The sequence below is a fragment of the Lagenorhynchus albirostris genome, chromosome 6 (genome assembly GCF_949774975.1).
Source record: "Lagenorhynchus albirostris chromosome 6, mLagAlb1.1, whole genome shotgun sequence".
In the NCBI taxonomy this organism is placed as follows: domain Eukaryota; kingdom Metazoa; phylum Chordata; class Mammalia; order Artiodactyla; family Delphinidae; genus Lagenorhynchus; species Lagenorhynchus albirostris.
In genome coordinates, this window is record NC_083100.1 from 2770467 (window position 1) to 2785985 (window position 15519).

Below are 15519 nucleotides of genomic sequence, written 5' to 3' on the forward strand. Positions count from 1 at the left end.
GAGGGCAGCTGGCAGCAGAGGGGCTCACGGTGAAGGAGCAGGGCCAGGAGGGAGCTGGAAGCCAGTGCCGTGGGTGTGCATCCTCCCACGTCTTGACGGACGTTGGCGTGTACTCGTACTCGGTTAATGAAATTGTAGTTTGATTTCCAGTTAATGCTTCTGTGTCCTGAGAGCTTCGGTGTGTGGTCGCATCCGCTGAGGCAGTGTGATCCGTGGGCCCGCCGAGGAAGGAGCTGGGTGGGGCTCCCCTGCCCGTGCTCCTGGGAGAGCAAGTGGGAGCAGGGGGGTTGTCCCAGCACGGCTGCTGCCCTCCTGACTCCCGGGCCTATAGTCTGGGTTCCAAGGATTGGAGGGTTGGGGCGCTCCCAGGCCAAGCCCCCCTCATGTCCAAGCCCGTCCCCACTCTGGGGGCGCAGGAGCCGGGAAGCCAGAGCCCTGCCCCTGCGAGGAGCAGCTTTGGGGCGCTGCAGGGGACACTTGCCCGCCTTGGCGGAGGAGCAAGCCTGAGGCTTCCCCCGCAGGGATCCAAGAGCTGCCGTCTTTAGTGGGACTCTCCCCAAACTAAATTTAATTAGATGGCATCCATCCCACTACCAAGAGTCCCGCTGTGGTCCCAGTAAGCACGGGGTCTGCGCATGTGGCACGTGGAGGAAGGGCCAGCGGTCCAAGGAGGGCGCACCCGCTGTGTCCCTGGGAGTCTGGTGCAGACCAGACACCTGACTCGGTGTCTCCTCCCTGTTCCCAAAGTGCGACAAGCCCAAGGACGCCCAGGGCAGCGACGCCCTGTGCACGCCCAGCGGCCTGCTGCACCTCCTGCTGCGCGAGGACCTCTGCTCGGCCATGGGCTCAGCCCCGTCCGGGAGCGGGGCCTCCGTCACCTCCTACTCCCTGGGCTCCGGCTCGCTGGGCTGCGATGCATCTGCAAGTGGGGCCGGTATGTAGGTGGTGCTGGGAGCACCTGGGAGTCGGGGCGGGGTGGGAGGTGGCAGGTGTGTTTGGAAGATTCTCACGTGATACACCTGGGTGTCCTTGACTCTCCGGCCCCCAGGGAGCCAGTCACCCCAAAGCCGCAGGCTGACTTGGGCAGGGCCCCGACATGCAGGCATCCGGCTGCACCCCGAGCAGCTCCTCGGGGCCCTCGGCCGTTCAGACAGGCAGCTGGGTTCCTCCTACCCCGCTCCACCCGTGCGGACGGCAGCCCCGGCCCGCCCCCCTTCCCTCTGTTGCCCGTCGCTGTCGACCTCAGCGGCACTGCAGGCCCCCCACCCCAGCTGGCTCTGCTTGGACTGTCCCTGGGGCTCCCCGGGTGTGCCGGGAGGGCTGGCAGCGGCTCGCCTTCCTGAGTTAGATCCCCTGGTGAGAAGCTAGCGTGTGGACCGACCGGGATCGTTCAGGTGTGATCTGGAACCGCCCCACGGGAAGAGCACACACTCTCCCCAGACTGTAAGACCCCCGCTTCCCTGAAGTGAGCGGGCCCCTCTCCCTGCGGGAGGCCTGCCGGGAGGCGCTCCGGGACAGCCGCCTGCCGCTCACAGGGGCAGCTTCTCTGTGGCCTGGCTTAGTCCGGAGGTAGTGAGCCTGGGAGAGAAGAGCACGGCTTCTAAGATATAGCCCCACCTGGACTCCTCGGGGCCTCCCCAGGAGAGAATCACCTCCATGGTACCAGCTGATATCCTGTTTTTAAATTACCCAGACAACTCGAGAATTGGAAAGAGAAGGGAAGGTCCACCAACCCAGGCACCAGTTACCAAACAAAACCCTTCAGCTCTGTAATGCTGCCGTTCCTTTACACGAGCACAGCGTGCAAGGTCAGCGCAGTAGTCAAGGTTTTGACCTGCCACGCTTTGTGTTTTTAAAGGCAGCAGCAACACAAGTCACACCAGCAAGTATTTTGGAAGCGTCGACTCCTCAGAGAATAACCACAGAGCAAAAGTGAAGGTGGACATGGCGGAGAGTGAGCGCCTCAGGGACGTCCTCCAGGACCCCGTCTGGCTGCTCGGGGCCGACACGGACGACAGCGTCATGATGGCATACCAGATGCCTTCGCGGTAACCGTTCGCCGGCGGCTCGGGACAGTGAAGGGCTGGGTGCAGGTTTCCCCAGAACCACAAGGCCAGAGGCCTTCCCTCGGGAGCCTTATCTCAGATTGAGCTGAGTGCACAGATAGAAGCAGGGCTCCTCTAGATGGTGCCGCTGGCCACACAGAGCCCGCAGAGTGACCTGCTACAGGCCTCCAGGATGACGGGCTCTGGGGACCCGCCACGGTGTCACAAGACGTTTACAAAGCATTCGTGCCAACGTCGTCTCTTTTGCTCTGTTGCCAGCAACCCTATGTGGTCAGTGGTGTGTGTGTGTGTGTGTGTGTGTGTGTGTGTGTGTGTGTCTTAGAGATGCAGAAACCAAGAGTCAAGGTGGGTGACCAGCCCAAGGCTGCTGGCTGCTCTGTAGGGACCTGGGTCTGTGCCTCAGCTCTGACCACTCCAAGGAGCCTGGAACCTATCAGGGTCCATGCCCCTGTGCAGTGCCCCCTTGGTGGAGGGACATGGGGGGGAGGAAGGACAGATTAACCCTGAGGCTCAGAACAGCCAGGCCTCTGGGCCAGGGGAGCCCAGGGCTCTGTCTCCAGGACTGCTGCGGGGCAGGCCAGTGTCGGCAGGTGGCAGGGAAGGGCTTGTCTACCTACCACCTCGCTGGTGAGAACCTCCCGGGCACAGAACCAAGTGTCTGCAGATACCCGGCTCCCATGGCTGCGCTAAAGTGAAATGAAAATCAGAACTCGGTGTATCATCTTCATAGAACTCTGTGTCCTCCGCTGGGACACAGATTTTCCTACAGACTATCTACTAGGGAGATGACGTTACCTTAAGTAGGGCAATTTATTTTAAATGGAAAGGAAATTTAAACAAAATCATCTAAAATTACATGATTAACACTGGAAGTGTTGGTAGAAAACAAGTATATTCTTTAAAAAACAAAGCCCTTGAGACGTTCTAAAGCTTCCCTATTTCTAAATATTTCATGAAGAAATTTAGAAACGGTCCTGCAGGAGGACAGGGAGAAGCTGAAGGTGCTGCAGAGGCTCCAGCCCAGGTTCACAGACAGGCAGAGGCAGGAGCTGCAGGACGTCCACCCGTGGATGCGGTCGGGCGGCCTGCCCGCGGCCTTCGACGTGGCGGTGAGCTCTGGAGCGGGTTTTCTGACTTTGCGTTAAAAGACACTGTGATGAGAAAGCTCTGTGCTGTCTTTGCAACTGTTCTGTACATTTAAAACTTCTAAGATTAAAAGTTCATTAAAGGGCTTCCCTGGTGGCCCGGTGGTTGAGAGTCCGCCTGCCGATGCAGGGGACGCGGGTTCGTGCCCCGGTCCGGGAAGATGCCACATGCCGCGTAGCGGCTGGGCCCGTGATCCACGGCCACTGAGCCTGCGCGTCCGGAGCCTGTGCTCCGCAACGGGAGAGGCCACAGCGGTGAGAGGCCCGTGTGCCGCAAAAAATTCATTAAAAAAAAAAAAAACCACCACACTGTTAGGTTTCCTTCAAAGAACTTTCTTCCAATGGCTTTTCAACACTGTTTCCAAAAAGGTCTCCTAAATATCTAGTCTCAATCACATGCTGAAATTTGAATTTTTTTTCTTTCAATTCTGTTTCCAGTGAAAACACCCCCCCACACACTTCCTCTGTCATAAACCCTCAACATCCACGTAGACCATTAAGTAACAGGGAGACAGCAGGTCCCCACCCTCCCTCCCACTCTCGCCAGGCTGCCTCTCCTGTCTCTGTTCCTTCCCGAGGGTCCCAGAGGTGTCTCTGTACCCCAGCTCCTCTCCCCCACTCCCCTCAGAGCACCCCCATACCAGCACTGCCCGGGAGGCTGCTCTCGTCAAGGCCTCCAGGTCCAGCAGCTGAATCCACTGACGTCTCCGTCCTCACCCTAACCGACCCACTCGCGGCATTCAGCGACGGCCGGCCCCTCCTCTGAGAGCACCCCTCCCTTGGCCCCGGCCCCTTGGCCCCTCGCTCTTGTACTCATCAGTGTGGATGTGCCCAGGCTCAGGGTTTGCACCTTCCTCTTCTGTCTACACTCGCTCTGGCGCTGTCAGCTCTCTCCTGACCGAAAGTAGTGTCTCTGTGCCGAGACTCCCTAGCGTCCACCTCTGTCGAACTTCATCTGCTGTCCTGGTTATGCTCAGAGAGAGCCAGCCCACCCACTGTCTTCCCACCCACTCAAGGGTGACTCCATCACCCCTCTTGCTCGGTCCACAGCCCTCTGGACTCGTTCTGTCGTGCCCCATCCAGTCCACTAGCAGGTCCTACTGGCTTGACCTTCTAGGTGGCTGGAAACCAGCCCCTTCCCATCACCTCCAGCATCACCACCCTGGTCCATGCCACAGTGCTGCTTCACCTGATTGTCACAGTATCCCCCCCGCTGCACTCTGTTCCCCCTTGTCCCCTACAGTGAGATCACGTCACCCCTCAGCTCTGAGCCCTTCCAGCGGTGCCCCTTCTCAATCAGAATAAATTGCTGCAAAGCTGTTAAAATATGACACCCCCTCCCCACAGCTCCCATCTCCCCTCACTCCCTCCTCTCCAGTTGTTCCCTGAAATCATTGAGCAGGCTTCTGCCTCAGGACCTTTGCACCTGCCCTTCCCTCTGCTTGGACTCCTCTTTCCTCAGACAGACACATGGCTCACTCCAGCTTCCTTCAAGTCTTTTTTTCACATGCTGCTGTGTTATTTATCTAATACTACCTAGCAAATAACCCCAAAGCTTAGGAGCTTAAAATAATAATCATTAATCATCTCCCACTGTTTCTTTGGGTTGGGAATTTAAGAGCAACTTAGCTGGGTAGTTCTGGCTCAGGGTCTCTCCTGAGGGCAAAGGTGAGATATTGGCCGGGGCTCGTGCCATCTGAAGACAGGATGGTGGCTGGAAGATCCCCTTCCAAGGAGGCTCCCTCACATGCCTGCACATTGGTGCTGGCTGTTGGCAGGAGGCCTCAGTTCCTTGCCGTGTGGATCTGTCCATCGGGCTGCTTGTGTGTCCTCATGACATGATCCCGGCCTCCCCAGAGAGAACCGAGGGGCTGCAGTGCCTGTTACAACCCACGTGTCACCTGCATCACCTCCTCTTTGTTAGTGGCAGGTCACCGAGTCCAGGCCTCCCCCTTCTGAGGAAGGGGTGTCAAAGAATTTGTGGGCGTATTTTAAAACCACTACAGTCACTCTCTCAGTGGAACGTCAGTAAAATTACAGAAGTCCTCACATGCCTCGTTCCATGTCAGCCCCGCATTTCCCATCTTTTAATACACTGTGGAGCATTTCTCATTCGGCTACTAGGAGATCACCTCCGCTGGGACACAGATTTTCCTCTTTGTTCACTGCTGACTCCCAGTGCTTAGAACGTGCCTGGAACACGACAGGTGCTTAACAGATGGGAAATGAACAAATGAGACAGTACGTTGTTGCTATCCCATTCTACAGATTAGAAAACTGAGGTTAGAGAAGGTCGGTAGCAACTCCAGGTCCCACAGGCAGAAAGAGGAGGAGCTGGCACTAGAGCCTCTGGTTGATGCTGTCCCCTCGCTATGCACAGCCACCTCGCAGACAAGGGAGGGGCCTGGGGAGCTGGGAGCAGGGACCTCTTGGGAAGAGCTCTGGCTCCTTGGAGAGCAGGCAGGGGTCCCACGCCCAGTGGCACCTGCTCACCCTCCAGCAGCCTCACTGCTGACACCTGATCACCTGCACCTCTCTCAGCTTGAACTACTTTTTCGTACCAAAGATCTCATTTTTGTTACTGATTTGCATTTTTTCTTTTAAGGAATGCGTTTGCTGTGAAAACAAGGGAAAAGACAACGTTTGCATGCGGTATGAGGAAGCTACCCCTACTCTGGGACTCAGCGGAACAACCGACACCACAGAAGAGGAAAACGGACCCTCCCTGAGTCACAGAAACGAAGGGCAGACGTAACCCCCCGCAGCGGGACAGCCAGTGGCGTACATTAGATGGCGCTCTGAGGAGGGGGAGGGTCTTCACCTGTGTTTCTAATGAAATGGACGGATATACTTACATGGCTTTTTTTGTTCTAGAAAAAACCCATCGTTTTCCGAAGGGGTGATTTAAAACCGTGGCGGGTAGGAGAAGTTTGGGAAGAAATAGCTTTTTGTATTTAAAATATAAATATGGAGTTTTCAGGGACAGGGGAGGAGATTTTCATCATTGTTTAACTTGAGAAGGACTGCTTCCCTCCTTGTGTCGCGGAAGCGGCTGAGTGTTCTCAGCCAGAGCACCAGTGTCTGCTGGCTCCCCGTGGGCGGTCCCGAGGCATCGCACCGGGCTGTGACCCACAGCTAGGATGCCACAGGTGACTCCGCGCTGAGGGTCCAGCCTTTCAGAGCTTCCCCAGAGTGTGTTTGGATCAGATCAAATTATGTCCTCTCTGGGGGGCTGCTTTTTATCTAAATTATTTAGTCAGACTAGATGTTTTTAAAACATACCAAGTGGAGATCACAGCCTCCGCTAATTCTCTTTCAAAATGTTTTGCATTAAATGGCAGACCAGCAGCTTCAGCTTCCAGTGTGGTGGCAGCAAACATTTCACCTGACGTAGCTTAAGTTTGGGGTGAACGAAGTTGAAATGCTCGCTCTGGACTAAAGATGCCTAGTGGTTTGTGTGACCAACTCCATCGTAGAAATATACATCCTCAGAAATACACAGACCCTTGTGTATATTTTGACATCATTCTCGTATCCTTTTCAGACCGGGAGAGCCAATATGTAGATAAAAACACATTGTCGGTCATCCCCTTATTGTGACTTCCCTCTGCAAACCAGGCTTTGATCGCCACACTTGGGACCCACCCGTATTTATTCTTTGATCGGCACTTCCGAGACATCAGCTCTGGCCCAGCTGAGCCAGTGCTTTCTCCTGACTTAGCTGGTGGCTGCATCTGTGTTTTCCAGGGCGCCATGATCTAACCGCTCTCACCACACCTGGGCTGGGACACCGACCCCTAATTCTTTTCATGAACCTGACCTCATTGGTGCCATTTCCGGTCTCTGTGGTGATGTCCACTAGCACTTTCAGGTGAATGGGACACTCGGGGAAAAGTGAGACCAGACGGCCCAACTTTTTGCAAAACCTCGTATTGCATCGTCTATCCCAAAGATTGTCTGCAAAAATGTTACATCGGTCCCTAGGGTGAATGAGAAGCTGCCAGTGATGAAACAACTGACTTACAATTGCATCGCGTCTGTAGAAAGTTAAAAGGGGGCAGCTTCCCCTGTTCTTTGCTGGAGAAGCAGCTACTAGAACAGGTGACGTCTCCTTGTAATCCAGTTGGTTTTCATAGTCAAACCACTTTATGCCTGAATATCAATCCTATTTTTCATAAACTCGAACACAGAAAGTTTAATTTTTTATTTTTTTTAATTTACAAAGCAACATCACCTGCAGATACCCAAGACAAGGTGTAGTCTATGCATTTTTGTGGAGACTAGATGCTACAGACTGCTTCCTGCCACTAAAGGCAGATCATTAAGGGATTAGATGGGAGCGAAAGTTGCATTGACTTTCCCTAAACGCAAGACTGCCAACACGTTCCCTCCTGTTAGCAATGTTTACCGGCAGCATTATCTTAGCATTTATGTATATTCATTGATTGTTAACTGCTGCGTAGCTTTGACGTGTGCTGAGAAGTTGACAGCAGGAGCATTTTGTGAAATTGTTTACACGGTGCCACGCATCGGGTCTTACATTTTCGTTAGTATGTGTGCTTACACGGGTGTTATAAAAAACTTCTTCTCGATTTTAAACTGAGCCTTCTTTTTAATATATTCCTAAAAAGATATGTAAATAAGCTCTCAGAGTCTGTGTAACGACGTGTTAAGCCTTGCCGGACAAGTGGTTTGTTTATGTGCAAACCGGACTTTCTTCACCCAGTGCAATATGTTTGTTGGACTGCTTGTGTCTTTTTATGATTTTTTGCCTTTTAGAAAATTGGTAAATAAAGCAAGTATATTTTTATTTTTATTTGTGTGTATTTTTAATGTAGCACAGAGGAACAGGAACCTGAATAGAGATCAAAGATTATCAAAATCTTTTTTTAAAAAAAAGAACCCAGGCTTCCCTGGTGGCGCGGTGGTTGAGAGTCCGCCTGCCGATGCAGGGGACACGGGTTCGTGCCCTGGTCTGGGAAGATCCCACATGCCGCGGAGCGGCTGGGCCCGTGAGCCATGGCTGCTGAGCCTGCACATCCGGAGCCTGTGCTCCACAACGGGAGAGGCCACAACAGTGAGAGGCCCGCGTATCGCAAAAAAAAAAAAAAAAAAAAACCCTAGAAATTCTGAATTAGGAACTCCTCTGTCACAAAGGCCCCCCCTCACCTCTTCCCCTGCACAGGGTGCCTCTCGCTGGTCCCTTCCTGTCTCTATGTGTCTCTCTGACATGCAGCCCCACCCCAGTGAACTCCCAACGATTTAGATCTAATCCTGGAGTCCCGTTCCCCCGTGGTTTTTCACTCACAGATGGGGAGTAGGGCCACTCAGCTCAGCCCCTGGTGCCCCTGTCCACTCTGAGGTGACCCCAGGCACCTGCTCCATTCTCTTCCTGCCCCCTCCAGGATAGTCTGTCTCACCTGGGCTGGCTGCCTGTGTGCTGGCCACGGGGCTGGAAGCAGAGTGGTCTAAAGGACCTCGCGTCTCCATCAGAGGTGATACAGGCAGCATGGCAGCCTCCTCCCACCCCACCCCCCAGTCCTTCCTTCCACAGCGATGAAGTCATGCAGGGCCTGGTCAAACACTGGAGGCCTGCTCCCCCCCCACCCCACTTTTCACACCAGGACCGTATTGTGGTGTCGGAGCAGGGAGATGAATGGATCCGGCCCTGGTGCCCAGCCTTCCAGAAGCTCCCTGAGCAGGAGGGAGGGCTCGACGCCGCTTCCTGTCCTGGCTGCCTAAATCCAAGTGGTGCTTGGGGGCTGGGGAGGCAAAGTCCTCCCAGTGAGCATGGAGGCCTCTGCAAACGCGCTAAGTGGCCAGATGTGGCTGTTTCACTGAACGTCTGAGTGCCTTCGGGGGCTCTTAACTACATTTTTAACTACCATATAACCCCAAGGGCATGTGCTCCCCTATTTCTAAACCAAAAGGAGCTTCTCCAAGCCTCTGGGCTGATTGCCCTCAAGGGGCCTGGACATCCATAGGCTGGCCACTGTCTTTGTTCCCTGGGGATTTATGGCTCGCCACCCCTGCCGCTAACTGGTCCCCTGTGGCCACTGCAGCCCTGCCCAGCCTCTGTTGGCCTCTGTTTTTGGATATGAGGGGATCAAAGAGCCCAAATGCTCAGGAAGTCTGTGCTCAGGCAACCTTTGAAAGGGGGATCAGTCCAAGGGACAAATGGCCAGAAGCGTGCCTGCTAGACGAGGCCATGCAAAGGAGAAAGAAAGGGTGTGGTGGTCCTGAGACGGAGTAGCCAGGCTTCTGGGAGGAAAAGGCCAAGCCAGCCAGCCAATGGGCGCACTAAAGGAAATGGAGGCTGGCTTCGAAGATGAGGCCTTGGGCAACTTCCAGTCTAACCAGGAAGGATTTTGCTGCCTCACACTCCCTGCTCTATCCCTATACTTTCTTGCCCAAGGGTACTTGGTCAGACTGAGGCATATCCCAGGACTTAATTTCTCCTTCCTTAACTCCAGACAGCCTTCCTCAATCCCCCACCCCATGTAAGACAAGGGTTATGAGGTCCCCAGCCCATGCTCCAGCCTCCTCCCTTCTCCTGACAACTGTCATCTGTCCTTTTGTTTTTACAAAGCAACTTTATATCCTGTAACCATAATTAAGCCTTCCTTGCCTTTTCTATAGATTGACTCTAAAATGTTGAAACCCTATGAACAGTGTTACATTGTTCTGACTGTGAAAGAATTGGCTACTGGGCCAAGTGAGTTCTAAGATTACACTTCTCTTCTTCAGCAGCTTTTTGTTTTTCCCGGAGTTCCTAGTTGCCTTTCATTTTTCGCTTGCACCATTTGCCTCTATCATTCTTCCTCCACCTCCCACATTCAGTTCCCCATCCAATCAGGAAAAGATTAATAGTCTTTTCCCAGAGGCCTTCCCCAGAGCCCTGAGCATCCCGTTCCAATACAAACTGCCTTTCAGGGAGAGCGTTCTAAACTACTGTTTGATCTTATTCAAACAATATAATCAATAATGGGAGGGGTATGAATCAGAGTACAAGAAATATCACTGAGTTTATTTTTCCATATCTGAGCTCCTCAGAGTAGTAGAAGCTTACTTGTAGTTTCTTGGGGTGGGGGTGGGATCTCCTTCCCTGGGGTGATGTCTAAATGGTGAAGAAAAGTAAAGTTACAGGCCAGCTATCGGCTCTCTTGGGGTTCACTACTCAAGCCCCTCCCCCACTCTGTCAGTCCCTCCACTAGGAGTAGAGGGGGAAGGGTAGTCAGGTCTCTGACCAGGCAGGGGAGGATGGGAGGAAGAGAACTAAGCTTTCTGGCTTGTGGGGGAGACTGAGGACGACACAGGGTGATTGAAGGAAAGGAGTGGGTTCATACCTGGGTGAACAGCACAGGGCTGGGGAAGTCCCCGGGCCCTGCTCACAGAAAAGCAAAGAGACGGCCAGGTGAGAATCAGCAGAAGGGGTTCCCAGGTACTTATAGAGGTCAGTGAGGTGACTTTGGGAACCATCAAGCCACTCACCAAACTTGTCTTACCTACGGAGGTCCCTCGGTGGGGAGCTGAGGTGAAACAGTCACCTGAAGGGCTTCCAGATCCATCTTCAGATGGCCGGGGGCACAGGTGGGTGTCTGGGGCCTAGTCCTACCACCCCACCACACTGCAGTCCCTGGAGTTTCCTTTCCCCTGCTGCCTTCCAGCTAGGCTTGGGACACTCTCTCAATTTCCTACCTACCCAGTGCTTCTGCTAGGCCAGGCTCTGTGCTGGGGGTAGATAAGGGGTCCTAGGTCAGACTGTACCCCCAGGGATGCTTGTAACCTGGAGGGGCACAGACCAGACCCTGACAATCCCAGTCCCGGGAGAGGACTGGGAGGGACAATCCCAGAGGATTGGGTAAAGGGAAGCTGAGAGCTGAACAGTGAGGAAACAGCCATTGAAGGGAGATCCCAGCGTGTTCCAGGTGTAAGGCTGTGTGTGTGCAAAGGCTTCACGGTCTGAAGGCAAATTGGTATTCTGGCTGTGCCAGGAGACGCCGTGGACCTAGGCCGGTGGGGCTGCGGCCAGGCTGGGGTCCCCAGGGAGCTGCCCCACCGCCCACGCACCCCACCCTCACGGAGGCTGGGCCAACAGATGGGCGGCCAGCCGTGGGGGTGGCGGTCGTCTGGCGGACACAGGCGCACCCACCGCCCGCTCCCGCCCGAGTGACAAAGCGGCAAAGACAAAGGCGCGGCCAACACCTGTCGCTCTTGGCCAGGCTGCCGCTTTTCTCCGCCCGAAGCGGCTGCAGCTGCCAACTGTCACGGGCATCAAGTTACGGGGACCAGACGGCGGCCTCCACCAGCCGGGCGGGAAGCGCGGGAGGGCTGGGGGGGAAAGGGGGCCGAGGGGGACAGGAGGCGGGGAGGGGGGCCGGGGCGAACAAACAAGGGTGCGGGGAAGGGTGGTTGGGCAGGGAGGGCGGGGACCAGGGAAGGGCGAGCTCGGGTTGGGAATCAGAGAACGTGGGTTCGGGGGCGGGCGGGCAGGGAAGGGAGGGCGGCGGTGGGTGCTGAGGGGGAAAAGGGAAGTGAAAGAGGGGTCGGGGAGCAAAGGGGACTAGAAGGAGATGAGGGGAACTCCGGTGGTGAGGGCGATGATGACCAGGAGAGCACAGATGGCCTGTGGGGACAGAGGATGACCCGAGAAGGAGAGCCTACAGATGGAGCGGTGCGGGCGGGCCTGGGGACCCCGCCCCACTAGGATCCCTGAGCGGGCTGAAGGCGGTGTCGACGTTCGGATGTCAGGACCCACAGGTCCGCAAGAAACGCACTGGGGCCAAGGGCCCGCTCCCACCCCCGCTGCCCTAGGGGCCCTCACCTCCCTGGGGCTCTGCAGCCACCCCAGCCCGGACCTGTAGCTCCCTCCAGGCCCGGAGACCGCGGCCTTTGCTGTGGCTCTGGCCGCCGGGACCCCGGCACTTGCGCAGGAGCGTTCCTCTCCTGTTGCACCTTGGGTGAACAAAGTCAAGCGTGAATGAATGAATGGGCAGATGGATGCGCCCCTGCTAGCACGCGCCGCAGACCTGGGCGCCTTGCTTGGGGTAGGAAGGGAAACAAGCGCACCCAGAGCCACAGCTCTCCGGGTCATCGCTCCCTCCGGTGCCCCACAATGCCGGGGCGGCGCGGAGGGCCCGGGGGGACCCCCCAGTCCCCGGCCGCAGGCCACGCCCCGCCAGCTGCCGGCCGACCCCGGCGGCGGGGCCAGACAAAGCACGCCTCTGCCATTGGCTCTCACGAGCAATCGGCGCCTTGAGATGCAAATAAGGCGCTATAAAAGGGGCGGGCGCCGCTGCAGGCGTGAGGACGCGGCGTAAGACGCCAGGGGGCGAGGGCGGTGGTGGCTGCGGGCCGCTGCGCTGCCAGGGGCGCGGGCGCACGGCGCTCCGGGAGGTGGAGGTCATGGCTCCGCTCTTGGCGCCCGGCCGGGACCGTGCGGCCCGGGAGGATGAGGACGGCTGCGAGGCGCGGGGGGACCGCAAGGTGCTGGCTGTAGCCGTGGATGGGCGGGCGGGGGGCCGCGCAGCGCCGGGGCTCAGTTGCTCGCTTCCCGCAGGCCCGGAAACCCCTAGTGGAGAAGAAGAGGCGCGCGCGGATCAACGAGAGCTTGCAGGAGCTGCGGCTGCTGCTGGCGGGCGCCGAGGTGAGGCCGGCGGGCGGGCGCCCAGGGGCTGCGGGCGAGCGGGCGGGCGGGGGTCGCCGTCCGGCCTCGCCTCACCGACCCTCCCCACCGGGCGCTCCCGCCGGCGCAGGTGCAGGCCAAGCTGGAGAACGCCGAGGTGCTGGAGCTCACGGTGCGGCGCGTGCAGGGCGCGCTGCGGGGCCGGGCGCGCGGTGAGTGGCGGCGGGGCGCGCGGGCGGGGGCGCGTTCGCCTGACCTGCCCCTGCCCGGGACCGAGGACTTCCCCTCCTGGAGCAGGGCGCGCCCCGCGCGTTTCCTGGGTGAGCCTTGTCCCCGGGGGCCGGGCGGGCCGGGCCACAGCAATCAGTTGCCGCTCACCGAACCGGGCGCGGCCCTCTCCCCTCCCACCCCTGAACACAGAACGCGAGCAGCTGCAGGCGGAAGCAAGCGAGCGCTTCGCCGCCGGCTACATCCAGTGCATGCACGAGGTGCACACGTTCGTGTCGACGTGTCAGGCAATCGACGCCACCGTCGCCGCCGAGCTCCTGAACCACCTGCTAGAGTCCATGCCGCTGCGCGAGGGCAGTAGCTTCCGGGATCTGCTGGGGGACGCCCTGTCCGGGCCACCGGGAGCCCATGGGCGGAGCAACTGGCCAGTAGGAGGCGCCCTGGGGTCCCCACTGCCCAGCCCCCGGGCCTCCGGGGACGACCAGTCCTCCGACCTGGAGGAGGTCCCCGAGGCTGAACTGAGCCGGGCGCCTGCCGAGGGGCCGGACTTGGTGCCCGCAGCCCTGGGCAGCCTGACCGCCGCCCGCATAGCCCAGAGTGTCTGGAGACCTTGGTGACCAACGGCAGCCTGGGCCCTAAGGGGTGGGCCCTGCCTTCCCATGCTCTAGTCCCTCCTCCCTGGGGTCCAGGTATCTGGACAGGGGTAGGGCCCTGGATATCTCCCAGTTCTGCTGCCCTCCTCCAGTGGGTGCTGCAGGGCAGTCCCCGATAACCAGGCCAGCCAGGCCCCTGTTTCTTAAGGGAGCAACGTTTATGGACCATCCCCACCCCCACCCCCTGCCCCTCTAGCCCTCTGGTGGGTGGAGGGAAGGAGCTACAGGCAGGAGGAAGTATCTTGCAGGGCTACCAGATCTCTCACCTGTCCCAGACTTCTCAGGCACTGTGTGGGCCTGGGGGCAGAGGTGACAGAGTGGAGCTGAGCCTCTCCTGAGCGCTGGGCACGAGTGTCCTGGCAGCCCTGGCCATTCAGCCAGGACGCAGGGGAGGCATTCTGCAGCACTGCCCAGAGCTGCCAGAGGGAAGCATGGCTCTCTGTACGTCTTGTGTTTAGCACACTTGAGCTTGTGTATTACGTTGCCTTCAGTTGTTCCAATTCTGTTAAGTAAAGGGTTTTGGAGAGTTAGTTACCCTTCTGACGTATTGCTGAATGCTGTGGTGTCATTAAGGTGTCAAACGCACAAAGACTAAACCAAGCACATTTTTTCCCACATCTAATGCTGTGAGTGGTTTTAAAACTTCTGACCCTTTGTCAGCAAAGTAAGTAGTGTAATGGCAGTGGAGATGGGACACCCCGCGGCGTGGTCTCACGTTGGACGGTGTTTCTACCTCCCTACTGCCAGGCCATTCCAGATCGGTTTCCCCTTCAGGTCCCTGGGCCCGGCCTGCACTCCCTGGGAATTGTGTGCATCCTGGCGATGGAAACCACTGCATGGAGGTTGTCTCCAGAGTAACTAAGCAACAGGGAAACGGCCTGTCCCTGGACCATTCTCTTGTTTGTGAGCTTCCAGGAATAAAACGAATGCCTGATTACTAGCCATGTGGTTTGGAAGTTTCTTTCAAAAGTCTGTTTTAAGGTCCATGAGTTTGATGCAGACGTCGGTCTAATTAGGTGGTCAGTTTTCTTGACTGAAGAGAGAGCTTCCCCATTGCCAGTGACCTCGGGGGCATGGAGACCCACCCAGTTCACGGCCCAGGCAGTTTGGACTTAAGGCCAAATTGAGCCCAGGAGGTCAGAACCCTTGGAAGGAGGGTGATGGGATGGGCAGCTGGGGTGTAGGGAGATGGCCCTCTTGGCCTGGGTCTGCAGACAGCATGAGGTCAGCTGATAGCAGTCACTGCCACAGGTATCCCGGCCCCTGCATCTCCAGCTCCAGGACCCCAAAGCAGCTTGTTCTTGTTCTTACTTTGGGTTGGCAGTGCCCAGGCCGGGTCAAGGTGTGACAATTTAGGATTGACACCTGGGTCTCCTCTCCAGTGTGTGCCTTTGCTTGAAAAACATCTCTCCCGAGAACCCTTTTACAAAAGCCCCCTAGCAGATCCTGGCCACCAGGGGTTTTTCACTGTGGCTCCCCGGTGATTTAGTCTTAGACCTCGGCCACCAGGCTATAAACAGATGCAGCCTAATTTTAGCCACTGGGGATGAGTTATTGAGGGGTTGGGGTAGGGAGGCAGGTCCATAAAAGAGAGCTCAAGAGAGACAGAGACTTTTTCCTGGGATTATCTACATCGCCCCAGTCAGATTGATGTAGGATGTGTCCGCAGGGACACGAGAGCAGGTCCACCTGTAAGACGTCTGTCCCGTGTAGCTCCCAGCAGTACCCAAAGGCCACTGTGATAAGCTCTGATGCCATCTGGGGAGCATCAGCCAGGACTGTTTAGGAGGAACCACTCTTTC

The 15519-nt window shown here is 57.0% G+C and overlaps 2 protein-coding genes across 7 annotated transcripts in view; both read left to right on the forward strand.

Moving 5' to 3' along the window:
• The window catches only part of PER2 (period circadian regulator 2), a 40411-nt gene extending 32384 nt beyond the window's left edge, over window positions 1–8027 (forward strand). For 4 of the 5 annotated variants that reach the window (XM_060151682.1, XM_060151686.1, XM_060151681.1 and 1 more), the window contains 4 exons: window positions 748–934; window positions 1859–2048; window positions 3025–3175; window positions 5817–8027. In XM_060151682.1, coding sequence (XP_060007665.1) covers window positions 748–934; window positions 1859–2048; window positions 3025–3175; window positions 5817–5966 — 678 coding nt within the window. In that variant the 3' untranslated portion in view covers window positions 5967–8027. Of the gene's footprint in view, window positions 1–747; window positions 935–1048; window positions 1832–1858; window positions 2049–3024; window positions 3176–5816 lie in introns of those variants that run through there. The other variant, XM_060151685.1, reaches the window with a different exon arrangement.
• A 4502-nt stretch (window positions 8028–12529) lies between these two features.
• Window positions 12530–14657, forward strand: HES6 (hes family bHLH transcription factor 6). Of its 2 annotated transcripts, none has more exons than XM_060151207.1 (4): window positions 12530–12697; window positions 12771–12857; window positions 12967–13156; window positions 13257–14657. In XM_060151207.1, exons 1-4 carry the CDS (start codon window positions 12617–12619, stop codon window positions 13679–13681), a joined length of 783 nt encoding a protein of 260 aa, XP_060007190.1. In that variant the 5' UTR covers window positions 12530–12616; the 3' UTR covers window positions 13682–14657. The 2 variants fall into 2 exon arrangements, with proteins under 2 accessions (XP_060007190.1, XP_060007191.1); XM_060151208.1 differs by having other exon boundaries at window positions 12967–13048.
• The last annotated feature ends 862 nt before the right edge of the window (window positions 14658–15519 follow it).

Coding starts and splice junctions, on each gene's coding strand:
- HES6 (XM_060151207.1), top strand. CDS start 12,617: ATGGCTCCGCTCTTGGCGCCCGGCCGGGACCGTGCGGCCCGGGAGGAT. Junction 12,698..12,770: donor AGGCGCGGGGGGACCGCAAG/GTGCTGGCTGTA, acceptor CGCTTCCCGCAG/GCCCGGAAACCCCTAGTGGA. Junction 12,858..12,966: donor TGCTGCTGGCGGGCGCCGAG/GTGAGGCCGGCG, acceptor CCGCCGGCGCAG/GTGCAGGCCAAGCTGGAGAA.